We start from the raw sequence: 18393 nt of genomic DNA, 5'->3' as shown, positions 1-18393 counted from the left end.
CCCGTTACAATTTTCGGTCACGTGGGTGCGGATCTACGCTCCAGTGACCTTTCGTGAAATCACCCTATACTCTGGTCACTGACTGGTCTGCAGTGATTCAGGCAGCACTGAGGAAAGGCAGCCCAATGACTGACTGTGCCTGCTTACCACCCCAGTAAACTGATCTCATCTACCTGCACATGACCCATATCCTTCTATTCCTTGTACCAATCTAGTCTTTTAAATGCCACTACGCTATCTGCTTCCACCACCATCATCATCACTGGCAATACATTCAAGGCTCCACCAGTCTCTGTGCAAAAAAAATTCCCGAGTCTCCATTAAACTTTCCTCCTCACCTTATAACTATGTTCTCTAGTGTTCAGTTTTTTGTCACGTGTACCAAGTTTCAGTGAAAAGCTTGTATGTGCTATCCAGTCAGCAGAAAGACAATACATGATTAGTTGAGCAATTTACAGTATAACTGCACATAAGGGAATAACGTTTAGTGCAAGGTGAAGTCAGCAAAGCCCGATCAAGAATTGTCCGCGGATCACCAAAGAGGTAGATCTGGTTGTGGTAGATCTGGTAGCTGGTTCAGTTGCCTGAAAACAGCTCGGAAGAAAACATAGAAATTAGGTGCAGGAGTAGGCCATTCGAGCCTGCACCGCCATTCAATATGATCATGGCTGATCATCCAACTCAGTATCCCGTACCTGCCTTCTCTCCATACCCTCTGATCCCCTTAGCCACATCTAACTCCCTCTTAAATATAGCCAATGAACTGGCCTTGACTACCCTCTGTGGCAGGGAGTTCCAGAGATTCACCACTCTCTGTGTGAAAAAAGTTCTTCTCATCTCGGTTTTAAAGGATTTCCCCCTTATCCTTAAGCTGTGACCCCTTGTCCTGGACTTCCCCAACATCGGGAGCAATCTTCCTGCATCTAGCCTGTCCAACCCCTTAAGACCCCTGGAAACTCCTTGAATCTGGAAGTGTGCGATGGACTTTGGATAGTGTTGGATATTTCCTCCCAAGGAGAAAGTTTCTAATTCTCTTCACTCTCTTTGCCGCTCTTAATTTTATAAACTTCTATCCAGTCTTCGCCTCGCCGCCCGCGCCTGGATCCGCCCGTCTCCTTTTGGCGGGATTTGGCGGCACGCACGGACGACAACCAGACGACGCCCGGCGTCATGACGTAGCTGGCGCAGGTGGGCGGAGCCTGGCAGACGGCGGGCGGGCGAGCGAGCGAGCGGAGGGTGCGAGTTGGTGGCTGCGTTTCGCGGGATAGCGAGGGAGCTGTGGAGCAGAGCGGGAGCCGCTTTATGATCTTTGGGCAAGACAGAGACTTGAGGCGGACCTCGCCTGGCGGCGGGAACTGACTTGTTACCCGCTGACGAACAGACAGCAGCTCACCCGGGAGCGTTCCCGCGTCCTCGAGCCACTCGCAGGATGCCGTTGGCACAGTTAGCCGGACCCTGGCCCAAAGTGGACGTGGTTCACCTGGAGACTGAGGTAAATATTGCAGCCGGCGGGGACATGCCTTGGAATGGGGTCTAAAGTCGCCCGAGCGAGGGCGGACGGTGGGCATTGACCGTGAGGCAAGGAGAGCGCCACGACACCAGCTGGGGTGTCCGGATAAGGTGATTGAATGGGGAACGGTGCCGTCTGAGAAACTCTGCCTGAATGTTTTGTGCAAAGGAGGGCGAATTCCACTGAAGTTGCGGTTGAAGGGCCGGAGTGTTCCAGCTCGCACTTCTCAGCGGTGATTCACAGCAATTCCAGTTTAATTGTGCAAAAGCACTGCTCGGGCGCTGTTGGATTGCACACAGTCGGAATTTGTGAATAATCGAACCCATAAAAGAGCAATTATGTTTAACTTTGGAGATGCTAGTTATGTTGCCACCCCGTGGTTATAATTATAAACATTAAAAAAAAGAATCGATCCTTATAGTTTGCATGGTTTCTGTCAATATTTTGCTATGCGCTGTCAACATCACGTTTAGATTTTCCGAACTTCACTATTGTTAATTTGTTGACTTTTGCACGAATAAACAATTTATAACGCCTTTAAAGGGTCGCCATCTTTTTGAACATTTTATCGGAATAACCTGATTTATTTTTCAATCGTTGGCAAATAAAATGACATTGAATATCTCGCATTACAACATCAAAAAATGACGCACGAGAAAGAAAGGGTTGTAGCTTTAGTAATGGCATCGGATAAAATCTTTCATTCAAAGGATTAATGACCTTGTACCCCGCAGCTACCAGGGGATTCCTCTTCCATAAGCATTTTTGTTCAGTCCAAAATAAGAATAGTTACTTCTTTGTAATACGGGAGCTCCCTTAATATAGAATTAAACCTGAAATCGAAGTACTGAAAAAAGTACGTTTTAGTACAATGAGTAGAAGTGAAAGGTGGTGCATATATATGTCGGGTAGAAGTGCTACATAATACACTTGGACAATGTTATGGCATTTTCCCAGAGATCAGCAGCCAGGGTTGGAAAATGTAGAGAGATCTTGATCTTAGGTAAAACGACTGAAACCGAATCAACGTCATCCTTGGGGATGAAATATGATCTGGTGTAGTATCGCTGTAAAACATTACAGTTCATGTATTTTTCAGAGTTTGACTGAACTGTAACAGAATTAAATGTTTTGTATTTTGCTAAGTCTATTGAGTGATTGAATATATTCTTTTTGATCCAAATGGTATGCTGCAGAAATATCGTTCTAAACAAGTGCAATCGTTCGTTAAGGGGGAGGTGCAGCACAAATCTCATGTGCAGGTTATTTAGTTAACGATTATTTCTCTGGAGGAGATGTGGTTTTAGTACCCATTGATCTCGAAATCCTGCAATACTAAGTGTGTTCTTGAAGAACTGTTCTGATATTATTACTATGATTGAATCAACAGCCAACACAAAGAGAAATGTGGTTAATCAGCAACGTTGATAATTTGAAAGTCAAATGGCACGTAACTGACATTGCATTTTTGTGTAGTTGACATTTCATGGAATAGGAACAGCTGTGGTCTGTATTGTGGAAGGTCTTTGATGAAGTTGCAAATAATATCATACTATTTTGCTCATTTCTAATAATCTGACATGGCATCCTGTGACATTAAATGAATAAACTTAGACGTCCTTTGCGATTGAGAATACATCCATTCTGGTTTTGTGGGGTTTGAAGGGGCTAAAGAGTCAATTGTTGGAACTGCTGGTTCTTACCAGTGGGGCAGGTGGGTGGCTTGTTAGATGACATGGTTCCTTGCTTATGCATGGGCTCAGAATGCTCATGAGATGTGGGCTCAAGGTTCTCGATACCATCCAGAATGCTCTACCTTCAGTGGTTGCGACCCGCAGATATTCCCAAGCATCAGTGACAATGCTGCATCTCTTCAAGGAGACTTCAAAATCATCTTTAATATTTCCCTCTCGTCTGGATTGGGCATTTGAACAATGTGATTTGCCCGCCACAGCTCATTGAGTATAAATAGGACCTCCAGATGGGATGTTGGATTGGGAGAGAACATTGATATTATTTAGAAGACACACACAAAATGCTGGAGTAACTCAGCGGGGACAGGCAGCATCTCTGGAGAGAAGGAATGGGTGACGTTTTGGGGTCGAGACCCTTCATCAAATTGATGTCAGGGGAGTAGGCGGGACAGTGATAGAATGTAGTTGGAGACAGTAAGACTGGTGGGAGAACTGGGAATGGGGAGGGGATGGAGAGAGAGAGAGTGAAAGCAAGGACTATTTGACGTTAGACTTCAAACTAACTTCAAGTTCTAAGTTCTAACCTAACTTCAAATAGCCCTTGCTTTCACTCTCTCTCCATCCCCTCCCGATTCCCAGTTCTCCCACCAGTCTTCCTGTCTCTGACTACATTCTATTGTGTCCCACCCACTCCCTTGACATCAGTCGACCCGAAACGTCACCCATTCCTTCTCTCCAAAGATGCTGCCTGTCCCGCTGAGTTACTCCAGCATTTTGTGTCTATCTTCGATTTAAACCAGCATCTGCAGTTCTTTCCTACGCATATATATTGTTTATATCTGTGCAGTGGATTTGAGAGAATGTGGAGACACAGAGTTAGTGTGGATCTCTTTGAAGGACCTTAAGATTTCTGTTATATGTAGTCTGGGTCTCAAATGTTTTTGGGAGGGCAGGAATCTCTGCTACCTGGTAGACCAGGAATGATAACTTAAGACAAATAATAGTCGTTTAATTTTGCTTGTCACAAAATTACTCCTTTTCAAGGCTACAGTAAACAGCTAAGAGAAAGCAATGCTACACTAAATGTGGTATCCAATATTATAAAAGTAACTTTGTAACTGCCTATTGTAATTTTGAAATATTTTGAGGAAGCCAGCATGAGAAGCATCTTATGTAGAATCTGCGGAGTGAATACATTACGATGTGGGTAAGTTATTTCGTGGTGGGAGTATTGCAAACAGATACCTAATACAAGGATATACTTTCATGAAAGTGGTATTTTAGGTGATGAAGAAGACTTTTGGCCTGCTGGCCTTCGTCAATAAGGACATTGAGTACAGAAGGTGGGACGTTATGTAGTAGAAGACATTGATTAGGGTCAGGAAACATGCTATCAAGCTGGAAAGAGTTCAGCCAAGACTGACAAGGATTTTGCCAGGACTTGAGGTCTGAGTTATATGGTGAGGTTGGGTAAATTGAGACTTTATTCCTTGGAGTGTTGATGACTTAGAGGTGATCTTGCAGAGGTGAATAAAATCATGAGGGGACTAGATAGGGTGAATGCACAGAATCTATTACCCAGGGTAGGGAAATCAAGGAACCTGAAATCAATTGGGAATCTGAGGGGCAACTTTAGCACACATGAAGTGGTAGGTAAATGGAGCAAGCGGCTGATGAAGTGGTTGAGGCAGGTACATTAACGTTTAAAAGACATTTGAACAGGTACATAGATAGGAAGAGTTTAGAGAGATTTGGGTCAAACTTGGCCAGGTGAAACTCACATGGATGGGCATCCTGGTTGGCATGGATGAGTTGGGCCGAAGGCTCTGTTTTTGTGTTGTGTTATTGTGACTCCAGGTGTTGCTGTCACACATTTTGTTTTCAATTACTTTTTGTGATTGGGGCATTTCTAAAAAGGCTAGCATATATTGGGTATTCCTAATCACCCTTGATAAAGTGATGATAAGTTATGTTCTTGATCCTCTGAAGTCCTTTTGGTGAAGGTATTCCTACAGCACTGTTGGGTTGGGAATTCCAGGATTTAGGCCCACGGGCAATGAAGGAACCATGCCTGGGTGCTGTGTGACTTGCAGAACGGCCTGCAGATGATGATGTTCCCATAAACCTGCTCCTCGTGTGCTCTTTTTCGAGAATGCTGTTGCCTGACGCTTGTCTGAATGTCACGTCATATCAGCCCATGCCTGAATGTAATGTAGCTCTGCTGCATGCAAACTTCAACTGCGTCATTTGTTGCGGAGTTGTGATTGGATTTGAGCATTATTTCATGATCACCCATACCTATTTGTGAACTGATGTTGGAAGGAAAGTCATTGATGAAGTAGCTCATGGAGTTTGGGTCCAGGACTCTGCCTGTAAGCTCCGCAGCAAAGACCTGGAGCGGAAGGATTAACCTCCAACAATCGCAACCATCTTCCTTTAGAGTACTTTACGATCATTGGAGTGCTCTCTCCTTGATGTCCTTTGATTTCAGTGTTACTATGGTTTTTTGATGTCACATTTGGTTAAATACTGTCATAATGTCGGGTTACTGCTGAATTCATCAGACGATAGGATTGTTGACACTGTCTTCTGTTGCAATTACTGCTGATTGAGAGTAGATTGACTGAATAGTGGAGATCTGCCCCAGCAGGTAGCGACAGTGTTCTGTTCCTGAGAATTGTTTGTAACCTGGACAGCCTGCAAGTTGGAAATATGGCCACAAACTGAGTTCCCACATGCTGAAGATGCTTGCAGCCCCACGGCAGCCAACAAATCCTGACCACTGGTGTCGCAAACACTCGACCTGTAATTAGCTGAATTGGATTTGTCCTGCTTTTCAAGAACGGGTCAAACCTTAACAATTTTCCATGTTGTCAAGTGGATGCTGGTATTGTAGCAAGACTGGAGCATCTTGGCTGGATGCACAGCGAGTTCCAGAGTGCAGGTCTCCAGTACTGCAGCTAAGATGCTGTCTGGTCCTGTAATCTTTTCTACTGTACATCCAGTGCAAATCGAGCCTGGGTTTTCTGATGGGGTTCTTGCAGAGGGGGATTACTCGGTTCTGCCAATTGTATGCTGTTTCTATCAAATACACTTATAATAGTACTGGGTTGTGATTTCACCAGGGTAATGACGCATTCATATCTTACTTGATGCTGCTCATGGTATGTCTCATTGAATCATGTGTGATCCTCTACGTTGATTATAATGTTGGAGTGAAGGATAGAAAAAGTGTTATTTCGATCCAATGAGATGTTAAATTGTTAATTGTAATAGCATGGGGGCAGGACTGATACCATTTTTATATTTACAAGTATAGAAGTTGCCTTTTCGTTTTTGTTATCTCAGGGAATTAAGTGGCGCATTTGCCAAGTTTCTCTTATTGCATTTGTATATGAGATTACTTAGTAGCATTTTGTGCCAAATCTTTAATCAAATGTTTAACTTTGACTCATTACAACGTTCTCCCTAGGAAGTGCAATTGTACCATCAAACTGATGAATGAATTAATACATTTGATCATCCAAGAATCCAAACTGATTTAAAAGTGAGGAGGTTATTGGGGATTACACATGCTGTTTCATGTGTGTATTGAATGTGTTCAATTCATGTGGCCATTATGATTTGTAAAACAAGCTTAAGAATGGGCTATTCTTAAGTCATTGCTTTGACTAATGGTGAAATGTAAGTCAGCAAGGTTATGCACATTTAACTTAAACTAAAACCATTAGGTACAAATGCATTATTTTGAGTTAAATTTCATGTTCTTTCGAGAACTGCTGCTTCGCCTGCCTGGGATCTCTGACATTCTTTGAAAATAGCAATTTGTGAATAAGTAACTGATCATTCATAATTTTGGTTCATGCTGTGATATTTTGGTTGCTCTGCATCCATGCTTATCGAAACTTTTTTTCTGATGAATATTCTGATGCAGGGTTGCGGGCTCAAAATTGTGACTATTTTCTTTCCGCAGATACTGCCTGACTTTTCGCAATTTTTCCAGCTTTTACTGTTTCAGATTTTCAGCATCCACAGCTTTTTAAAAATTCAGAATTTTGCCTGGCTTTTACAGAAACATTTTTGATGTAGTTTAGAGATACAGCGTGGGAACAGGCCCTTTGGCCCACGAAGCCCACACCGACAAAACAGAATTAATGTACAGGTGATGTTATCCCAGTTTTGCATCCTACAGACAAGCCAATTGACCTACAAACCTGCATATATTTGGACATCATTTTTCAGCTACCTTAATCATTGCTAACATTTTTTATTTTAATGCAACCAATATACCAAAAAGATCGTGGCTGCAAAACAGACCTGGATTAACATCGCTCTCAAATTATGATTGCAATCAGTTAATTTTGATCTTTATCAATAGGCAAGATCTTTCTAGCTGAGTACCCCTGGCTGGATTGGCTTCCTGCAGTTTCTCCACAAACCACATACAACCTAAAGCAGGGTGGATCTTTAGCATTTTACCAGGGCTGTGGGAAATTATTTTAGGGTGTCACATAAAGTGGGTTAGAGTTTCTGTACATAATTTAGAATGTGCTGCTTGGAAATTATGGCAAGCATTTTTTAGGGGGAGCAATGTATTTTTAATAATATTCTGATGTTTTTTCAAATGTAGGTTTGCAACTTTTTTATTTTGGTGACCCACATTTGGGTTGCAACCCATGGATTGATAATGACAGCCTTGTATATTTTACTTCCTCTCTGAAGAGATTTTGTTGTGATATTTATTTTTTTACTTTGATTAACTGTGCCTGATTTCCATCTTGCTGATGTTGATTTCATTTGAGTCTTTGGGCATTTACAAGCAAACCAATTTCCCAGTCAGTCCTGGGGTATGGTTTAGGGGAAATTGATGCGGGGTCTTTGTTGTGTCTCTGCTGGTACAACAAGGATGCAGAGTTTGTGTCTACTAATGCACAGTTTGCATGTCTTGTCGATGTTGGAGACTGCTGTACAAGTTTAAGGCCCATATTTGTAAATTGCACATTCAAAATTATATGAAAGCATTTTCTAAAATATATTTGGATATAGTTTTGTGTTGGTCAGTGAAAAGATAGTTAAGGCTACCTTTTCATTGAGTGCATTGGATGTGGGTGGATTTTACAATCTTCTCACAAACTCGGTGGTAATAAATGTTTTGAATGTTTACGCTGGTCTGCAAGCACTGAATTGATTGGGGCTGGAAAGTATCTGGTTTTGAATTTAGGTTGACAGGATTAACATCTTACATTTACATTGTGCTTTATAAAGCAATGAAATTTTCACAAGGCGCGTCGCAAAAGCATTTGCCACGGAGATGCCAAGGGAATTACAGGGAGAGATGCCGAGGGAATTGCAGGGAGAGAGACTTTATGCAGCTTATTGTAGAAAGAGTGAAAATGAGGCTGAGGTATGAGATAATTCCAAAATTTAGTCTAGAAATGGTTGGGCATTTGTGGAGCTCATGGAAGTTAAAGATGAGAATGAGTATTTCAATTGTGGGATATGAACCCAGGAAACTATACATTTTGCAGGTGTTGCTTACCAGGGTGCCAATGCAGGTTAGTTAACGTTAGAATGAGGGGCGAACGGATATGTTATGTGGTTTAGGATATGGGTGTTAATTCTAGGTGAGCCGATGTTTATGCCGATTGACAAAAAAAGTGCATTGGAATAACAAGGCATCAGATAACAAAGGCACAAATGGGATTTTCAGCAGATGACCTTTTTCCAAGTTCTAACAAAGTGTCCCAGATGTAAAACATTGTCATTCCACAGATGCTGCCAGACCAACAGTGTTTCCAGTATTTTCTGTTTTTATTTCTGTGAAGTTTTCCGTGGCCTGAGTTTCTATCCAAGGAAGACAAGGAGTTGGTGATGAGGAAACATTTGTACCCGGTACCCGATTGTACCTGGTGGGATATAAACTACAATCTATTTTGTCCATATTTATCTGTGGACGGCTTGATTATATTCATGTACCGTTCTCTTTGACAGTATAGCACGCAAGCAAAAGCTTTTCACTGTACCTCGATAATAATATTAGTAAAATTATTATCGAGGTACAGATAATAATAAACAAAACTATGTTAGTCAACCTATATGACAATTTAGAGACTATACCCCGAAAACGAAGGGTGAGTTGTGCTCGGTGTCAACACTATACAAATGAAACTGATGCTGTGGTTTCAGATATTTTTACCGAGGCAGGATATTATTGAGAAATACAAGACAGGAGAAAGCTTCTTGGAGAATACCAGAGAAAATAGTGAGGTGTGGGAATGGAAGTCATTATAACCGATCCTTTTGCTAAGTCTAGGTATATAAAAATAGATCTTGTGGAGTTTCTGCTACCTGTATGGGAAGAAACCTCACTGTGTTGTGGTTATGGGTGTTAATGGCATGTTTCTGTTTAGTAAACTTTGCATATTTTGAGAACTGATTGTTTTTATTGTCCAGTTTGGTATCACACTGCAGTTATGTGATTTGAAATGTTGGTACTATTGCAAAATTCCCTTGGAACATGACTCTAGAGTTACACTGTAATAAAATGAAGTTGCAGATGCTGATTTATACTAAAGGTAGACACAAAATACTGGAGTAACTCAGCAGGTCAGGCAGCAAAGATAGACACGAAAAGCTGGAGTAACTCAGCGGGACAGGCAGCATCTCTGGAGAGAAGGAATGGGTGACGTTTCGGGTCAAGACCCTTCAGACTAGTTAGGGATAAGGGAAACGAGAGATATAGACGATGATATAGAGAGATAAAGAACAATGAATGAAAGATATGCAAAAAGCAACGATGATAAACGAAACGGGCCATTGTTAACTGTTTGTTGGGCGAAAACGATAAGCTGGTGTGACTTTGGTGGGGGAGGGATAGAGAGAGGGAATGCCGGGGTTACTTGAAGTCAGAGAAATTAATATTCATGCCAAGCTGTCCAAGAGAAATATGAGATGCTGTTCCTCCAATTTGCGTTTAGCCTACCTCCGACAACGGAGGAGACCTTGGACAGAAAGATCTGTGTGTGAATGGGAAGGAGAATTAAAGTGTTTAGCAACTGGGACATCTGGTAGCTTCAGGCGGACTGAGTGAAGGTGTTCAGCGAAACGATCGCCCAGTCTGTGTTTGGTCTCGCTGATGTATAAGAGTCCACATCTTGAACAATGGATGCAGTAGATGAGGTTGGACGAGATGCAAGTGATCCTCTGCCTAATCTGAAGGACTGTCAGGGTCCTTGGACAGAGTCGAGGGATGAGGTATAGGGACTGGTGTTGCATCTTCTGTGGTTGCAAGGGAAGGTACCTGGGGAGGGGGTGGTTTGGTAGGAAAGATATGAGTTAACCAGGGAGTTGCGGAGCGAACAGTCTGTGGGGAAGGCGGAAAGGGGTGGAGAAGGGAAGATGCAACTTCGGATCCCATTGGAGGTGGTGAACATTTCAGAAGATTATGTGTTGTATGCAATGGCTAATGGGGTGAAAGGCAAGGACTAGGGGGACTCAGTCTCTGTTGCTAGTAGAGGGTGAAGGAGCAAGGGTGGAGCTGCGGGGCACCGAGGAGACACGAGTGAGGGCCTCGTCTCTGATAATAATAATAATGTCTTTATTTATATAGCACATTTTTAGTCAACTTGCATTGACCCCAAAGTGCTTCACACAATTACTTCCATACAGACAGGCAAAGGTGGGTGAAGTGTCTTGCCCAAGGACACACACAGGCAAAGGTGGGTGAAGTGTCTTGCCCAAGGACACAACGACAGTATGCACTCCAAGCAGGATTCGAACCAGCTACCTTCCGGTTGCCAGCCGAACACTTAGCCCATTGTGCCATCTGTCATCCACGGGAGAGGGAACCCCATTCCCTAAAGTATGAGGACATCTCGGATGTTCTGTATGGAACACCTCATCTTGGGCTCAGATGCAGCGTGGACTGAGAAATTGGGAGTAGGGAATATTCTTTGCAGGAAGCAGGGTGGGAAGAAGTGTATTCGAGATAGTCGTGGGAGTCAGTGGGTTTGTAATAGACGTCAGACGATAGTCTATTTCCTGTGATGGAGACTGAGATCAAGACTGTGGTCAGGCAGCATGTCTGGAGAAAATGTATAGGTGATGATTTGGGCAGGACCCTTCTTTGAGACTGAAATGTCACCGATCCATTTTCTCCAGAGATGCTGCCTGACCCGCTGAGTCACTGCAGCAGTTTGTCTATCAAGTTATGCTGTCAGTTGTCAAATTCACTGAAATGGCACCATAATTGGTCCCAAAAATGATACAAAGAAGAAATCCACATTGCATCTCTTTTTTAAGTGGGACATTTGGTCTTTTCTACTTGTTGCCTAATCTAGCTTAGGTAGATTTATGGATACACCGGGAAGCTATACTTTTACGATAATCTGATTTGTAACATTGTTGAATAAAGCAGTGATGCAAGCAGATAGTACAGCAAATAATTAAAGTGAAGACTGCTGCGTTTTTGCATGGAATCGTGCCAATGAAAAGTCTATCAGAAAATTTACCTAGTGAGATCATCAGTGTTTTTAATACCATTTAAGCTTTTGGAGTTATGGGTTTAATATTTAATATTTGCAGATTATTTTTGAAACCTCTTCACCTACACAAGAATCTGGTGAAGAACATGGTTTAGTCGTTTTGGCTTTTCATACTTTTATTTACTTCACCCAGCCCAATCACATATGATCTGCTATTTTCCAAATGTTGATGTAGGTCTGAACCCAGGACTGCGAGGAATACAAGATCAGAAAATGATTTTTTACTGTTTTTTTAACTGTTTTTTAACCCTATGTATGGAGCTGCAGCACAGATGAGGGAGAGTGAGAGTAAGCTTGTAACAAGATATAATAAGCAGTTTAATTTTAAAAAGAAAATCAAATTATGAAAATGTTGTTCTTTCAGTTGATCTTCGGGGCAAAATAAAAAGCAACAAAGACGTTTTAAGTTGCATTTAAATTTTAGGCCAAACCTTTTAAGTGTAAACTGTTTATGGTGCCTTATATTTTTGCTAAACATTGGCCTTGTTCTGTATCGTATTTCCCTTTAAGATTCATCAACCAGGTTTTGACAAATTAGTCCTCCTCCCACATGAAATGTTAATTGTTGGCCCAAATTGGAAAAAAATTATAAAGAATAGCTTCAATATTTATTTAACAAATTGTATTGGTTTCAGTAGAAATGGTAAGGTCTTTGACATGTGGTTTGGTGTCACTAAAGGGCCTGTCCCACTTAGGTGACTTTTTAGGCACGTGCAGGAGACTCTGTGCTCGTTTCATGATCGCCACATATTCGCTGGTGGTCTCTAGTGAGTCTCCTTCATGGTCGCGAGGAGTTCCCGCATTCTAGGAACTAGTCGCGGCCTCAGTATGGTCGCGGCAAATTTTTCAACATGTTGAACATTTTTCTGCGACCAGGTCGCCATGGAGAAAATCGATAATCCTGTAGTCGCAGGTGCAGTTGTAGTGGGGTCGGCATGTAGTTATGGGTAGTCAAGGTAGTTGTAGGTAGTTTTAGTTAATCGCCTTTGCTGACCGGGCATTTTCATTGGCTCATTGCTCCAAAGCATTGACTCCCTCCAAATCTGACACATAGTGGCTGCAATGTATCCCAGCTACAAAATGCAATGCCGGCACCTGTCTTGGCTGTTCTGACAGCAGTACATAGACTCGCCAGGTTCATTTGGACTTCCCAGCTCCACCACCAGGACAGAGGACAGAAGTAGCAGGTGAATGGGAATGCCACCACCTACAGGTCCTTTCCTGATTACATTTAATCCAGATTTGGAAATATATTGTTGCATTCAAATTTTGGAACTCCCTTTCCGACAGTAGGGATAACTTCACCAGAAGGTGCCTCGTCATCTCACCAAAAGCATTAAGGAGTGAATGATAAATGCTCAGATCCCCTTAAAAAAGCACATGGAAAGAGTTGGAGTGATCTGAAAAGTCGTGGAGAACCATGACTTTTGGCAGTGATGGAAGTACAGAATGGTCTGTAAGTTGCATATTTTTGAATTGAAATTTGATGATTACCATGGTGGATAGGATGTGTTGGAAACACACAAACAGGCTATTGGCTCAGTCAAAAGAAATGCCTGAGAATGTGAGGAGCCCCTGTGCCATAGGAAAAGTTTTTAAAAGGGAATTGAATATATTGGTGTTGTCTTAATAATTGATGTTAATGGGAACATTACAACTAGGACTCCATGAAATCTAAACAGTCAAACACCTCCTTGTCAATGAGAGGCAGAGAGCTAAAGCTGGATGTTTTCACGTAAATTTATCCTGGGTAAAGTCATATCTTAATGAAAAACAATGTTCACAGCATTGATTTTGATGAGTGTGTGCTTCTCCCATGGCCCAGCCAGATTGGAATCCTCTGCTGTGCTGTACTGACGTATTCTGCAGGGGCAACTGACATTTTACATCCCTCGATGGTAGGAGATCTGAACAGGTTTTCCCATTCATTGTGCAATCATTTATTTTGCATATAAAAACCAGAGTAAAACAGATGAATGTTGTTTGAAGTTCAGCATTTTTTTGAAAAATAGATTCTTCAATCTTTCCATCGGAAGCTTTGCAATGGCTGGGTGTTTCTCCAAATCTGTATACACTATATCCTTGCATGGTACTATTGAAAAATAAAATTTATTTCAGAATTTTGTAACTATGCAGATTGTTAGAATATATTTTATTGCATATTTTGCTTAATGATGTAATAATATTTGTACCTTTAGATGATAATTTATTCTCTTTATTTTACAGAATGGGCATGGAGTGTCAGAGGAAACGGCAGATATTCCATCGCAGGTATTGATGTACAGTATGTTATAAGTGGAAGTATGTGAAAATAATTGGAGATGTGAAAATTCAGTATACGTTTTGAATGCTGCAGAATTAAAAATTCAGTTTCTAGATTAAAGTAATGAGGGGAGCAATACTTTATTGCCAGGTGTCTCACTAGTTTAAAAATCTGTTAATGATACTGTTTAGGAAAGAAAAGCACTGTAAGCGGGAAATCAGAAATAAAAAAACTAATTTGGGAGTGCATCTTTAGGGAGAGAAACAGAGTTAACATTCACCATAATGACCTTTCATTGAAATTGGAAAATGTCTTGGATAAACAGATTTCTGTGTTCAAAAAAGGAAGGCAAATGTAAGATGAAAGAAGGCGTTAATAGAATAAGTAAGCAAATAATTCAATGTTGAAGAGGTAATGGGAGAGCTGGCATCTGAAACTACAGCAGGAAACACTGCAGATGTGAAATCTTGACAATTATGTTTATTCCCATCACTGTACTACTTTAACTTCTTTGTACCCTTCCAAAACCAGAAAAGGATTTAATGAATCTCCCATTTTCATGGCATAATTTTCTGCCATTTCTGATACTTCCAAAATGACACTGCTATCGTCCACATCTTCCCCATCCCCATCCCTTGCCCTTCAGTGTTCAGATGCAACATCTCCATCAATACTCATTCCTCTTCCCGTGCATCATCGGAGATGCATTGTCTCAAATTTCCTCGCTTTCAACTTTGGAAACAAATTTTCCAGGAGAAATTGTTGTTTGTTTACATCTTTCAGTTCCCTGCTCACAATGTGGGTTCCTTAGCATTGTTGGGACCAAATGCAAACAATCCTGAGCTTCTGGCTCCCTGTGACTTAAATCCTTGGTTCCATTCCCTCTCTGATCTTTTACTTGACAACCCCACCTCCTTCCCCTTGATGCTTAATGGGGCTGTCCCACTGTACGAGCTAATTCAAGAGTTCTCCCGAGTTTCCCCTGATTCGAACTCGGAGAATTACGGTAATAGCCGCTCGTGGGTACTCGGGGCTCTCGTGGACATTTTTCAATATATTGAAAAGTCTTCACGAGCTTACCGCGTTTCCCAAGTACCTGCAGTTAGCGTTACAAGCCGATAAGCGACGTCCCGAGCTCCGACGTACCCGCTACGAGCTTGATTTTTTTTTTAAACTCGGGAGAGCACTTGGGTAAACATGTATAGTGGGACAGGCCCATTAGAATAGTGCAGCATCTTCCAGACTTAGATAAGATACTGAATATATCCAGCCTTTTCCGATTTCATTTCTCACATGAATGGTGGGTTGTACCCTTAGTCCCTCGTGATAGTGGAGGTTTGTGGAGGGGGAACTTCATGGATTGACACTTCGAAAAAAAAAGTTGTGTTAGCAAAAGTGTTTCTATTGTGGATCGAAAAAAAGTCTCCTTTTTAGAATATGAGAATATCTTGCCATGAGTAATTTTATCTCGCCTGGTTTCCGATCTCTCACAGTTCTTGCCAGTTCATTCTATTCTTCCCCTATTCATTTCCTCTGAGCCTTAAACCTGTTGATTGTACAGCTTTCCCAATTCCAATCAAAGGTTATCAACGTGTAATATAACTTCCTTGTCCACAGATGCTTCCTGAGTATTTTAAATATTTTATTTTATTGTTGCGACATATCTTTTTAATAGAATGTATGTCCATCAGTGCTAAATGTTTAATACATGAATTTAGCCTAATCCTGATGAAAAGAACATTTGAAATATATTGTCTAAATATAAATTTATGGTTACTTTGAAATATAACTAGTTGGTTTGTGATGGAAGAGATAGTACTTTGGCAATCTTTTAGTTTGTTGTATTATATATTCACGTCATTATGGAATTTGGTAAATCATATATTCATTTAATGTTATACTCTGAAATTAATTTATTTTTGAATATCTGGCTAGTGGAATTCTTTTCTCTTGTCGATTATTTTCAATGGAATCCTAGTCACTGTTCTCTAGTTGATTTACAAAGATTGTGGTGGAGTATATCATACAAATTTAAAATGCCAGTGTGATAAAGCATTCTTGCAAAAATTACAGGTTGCTAGCATCTGTATGTAATACTAATTTGTTTACTGGATTTATTTTCATTTAAGTCTGTTGTAACTTTATTTTAAAACCAACACCATATACTGTTGCACGACTTCATAAAATGATATTTGGTAGAATGATGACTACGATGTGTGTTAGAAAGGCAGTGCATTCATGAAGAGGTGGTCAGGGGTTTACTTAACCAAGCATTTGTGAGCAGTGAGCAAGTATGTAGAAGATATGATTAGTAAATTTACAGATGATGTGAAAGTTGGTGGTGTTGTAGGTACAAAGGAGGGCAGTGTAAGGCAGCAGTGCGATGAAGATTAGTTGGAAAGTAGGAAGATAACGAATGGAAAGTTGGAAAAAGGTAGAGCTTTGGCTGATGATATTTAGCCCTGATAAGTGTGAGGTGATGTATTTTGGGAGGGGATAGACCATTTGCAGAAAATTGTGGGGCCCAAGAGACTTTTAATGAGGACCTTGATGTAACAAGTTATAGATCCTAGAGGAAGGCATTTGGGAGATTTACTTTCATTGCTCTTGGCACACAGCTGGGATGTTCTGAAACGAGTTTATTAAACTCTGTTTAGGTCAATCTTGGAGTTTTTTGTGCAGTTCTAATTGCCACGCTATGTAATGGACATAATTGCGCTGGAAAGGACACACAGGAAATTCGCCAGGATGTTGCCTGGCTTGGAACATTTCAGCCAAGAAATGATGGGGGTGTCTAAGATGAGGCGGCATGGGTTTAAGGTGAGCTATAGAAGGGATCGGAGTAAAATTTATCTTCTGTCTGGGGATGTGATCAAGGCAGATATTCTCAACATTTAAGCTTCTAGACTGGCTCTTGAATCACCGAGGTATAGAAGACTATGGATGTGATGGACGTATGATCTGCTGTATGACTTTATGACCTTTTGGTGATAATTGTGCAAAATAAATGATAGCTTCACTTGTGAAATTTTTTTACATTGTGTGCTTACTTGCACTGTAATTAATGATTTATTTTTAATTATGTCTCGATCTGAGGCAGGGAAAGTAAACATTATAGAATGGTCAATGGCCTTTTGTTATGTGATGAACTTCTTTATACCCAGATTTGCGTGTCATACAATTACTGTTACATAATACATAATGTGTTCCCTTTTCAATTCCAATAGGCAACCTCTGAGCAAATAATGCACTTGTGAATTAAACTAAATACGTAGATATGATCTAATGCTGGTTCAGTTTCTACAATTGACAGCTGGGAACTTTATAGTGCTTGGAGTGTCCATTATCGCTAATGTAACAACATTATTATTGGAGAATGTTTCTGAGTAATTTTAAACTAGAAATCCTGGTGCCAGCAGTTGACCTTATTGATGTCCACATATCTTCACAAATACTATTTAGCATTATAGCACACTTTTATTTAAAAAAAATGTATATCGGCCATGAATTCTGAAGCAATTCTCAGAAATTATTACACACATTGTTCTCCAGCAATTCCGATCAATAAAAAGCTATATATAAATCTCTTTAAAGGTAAGTTGGACCAATGTACTGTGGTTTAAGAAATTTATTTCCTAGCAGAAAGTTGAACATTAAGCTCAAAAGTGCTCTCAAACTCATTTGTCTAGGTATGGAGCGCCATTGATCTGATATGTTTCATACCAACCTTGTTTTGTTTTGCTGGTTTGGAATTTCCAAAGATTGTAACTGTTTAAAATACAGATGCAGAAATTAATTGAAAGAAAAATACAGCTGGCTTTGGAAATCAGAAATGAGAACTGAAACATTCTGAAAATATTTGAGATAAATATTTTGGGTGTTTAACCTTGCTTAAGGGCTTGATAAAAGCTTATAGAACTTGATAAGTGTGTAAAACACAAAGTGCTGGAATGTCTAAGCAGGTTAGGCAGCATCTGTGGTGGGAATTAAATGTTTGCTTGTGTATCTACAGATGCTGCCTGACCAACTGAGTACTTCTACCATTTTGTTTACATTTTGATATGATAATTTAAGTAGAAAGTTTTGTTTCCATAAAATTAATGTGTCCTTGTACTTGTGGCTTGTTCAGATGAATATTGATACAAGCTTGGCTGCTGCCATCCTCTCATTTTGCAAAATAAGTATTTTGAGTGGGTGATAAATGGATACCGCAACACTCTTACACTGGAGTGATTGCTTTCATTATGGAAATGCAAATTCTATTTTTTGTTTTCATACACAGTCATTTATAATAGCATCGTCCTTATTGACAGTAACCTTTCCTACTAGCATCATATGGTGTTGTGAGCTTTTAATTCAAGTGGGTCATGAGAGTCATTGACG

At 40.7% G+C, this 18393-nt stretch overlaps 1 protein-coding gene across 2 annotated transcripts in view; it reads left to right on the top strand.

Moving 5' to 3' along the window:
• The first annotated feature begins 1210 nt into the window (after positions 1-1210).
• The window catches only part of rps6ka1 (ribosomal protein S6 kinase A1), a 97384-nt gene continuing 80201 nt past the window's right edge, over positions 1211-18393 (top strand). For both annotated transcript variants that reach the window (XM_033045075.1, XM_033045074.1), the window contains exons 1-2: positions 1211-1492; positions 13974-14018. In XM_033045075.1, the coding sequence (XP_032900966.1) occupies positions 1430-1492; positions 13974-14018 (108 nt within the window). In that variant the 5' untranslated portion in view covers positions 1211-1429. The remainder of the gene's footprint in view (positions 1493-13973; positions 14019-18393) is intronic.

This window comes from Amblyraja radiata, chromosome 27 (genome assembly GCF_010909765.2).
Source record: "Amblyraja radiata isolate CabotCenter1 chromosome 27, sAmbRad1.1.pri, whole genome shotgun sequence".
NCBI lineage: Eukaryota > Metazoa > Chordata > Chondrichthyes > Rajiformes > Rajidae > Amblyraja > Amblyraja radiata.
This window is presented reverse-complemented; position numbering and strand designations above follow the sequence as displayed.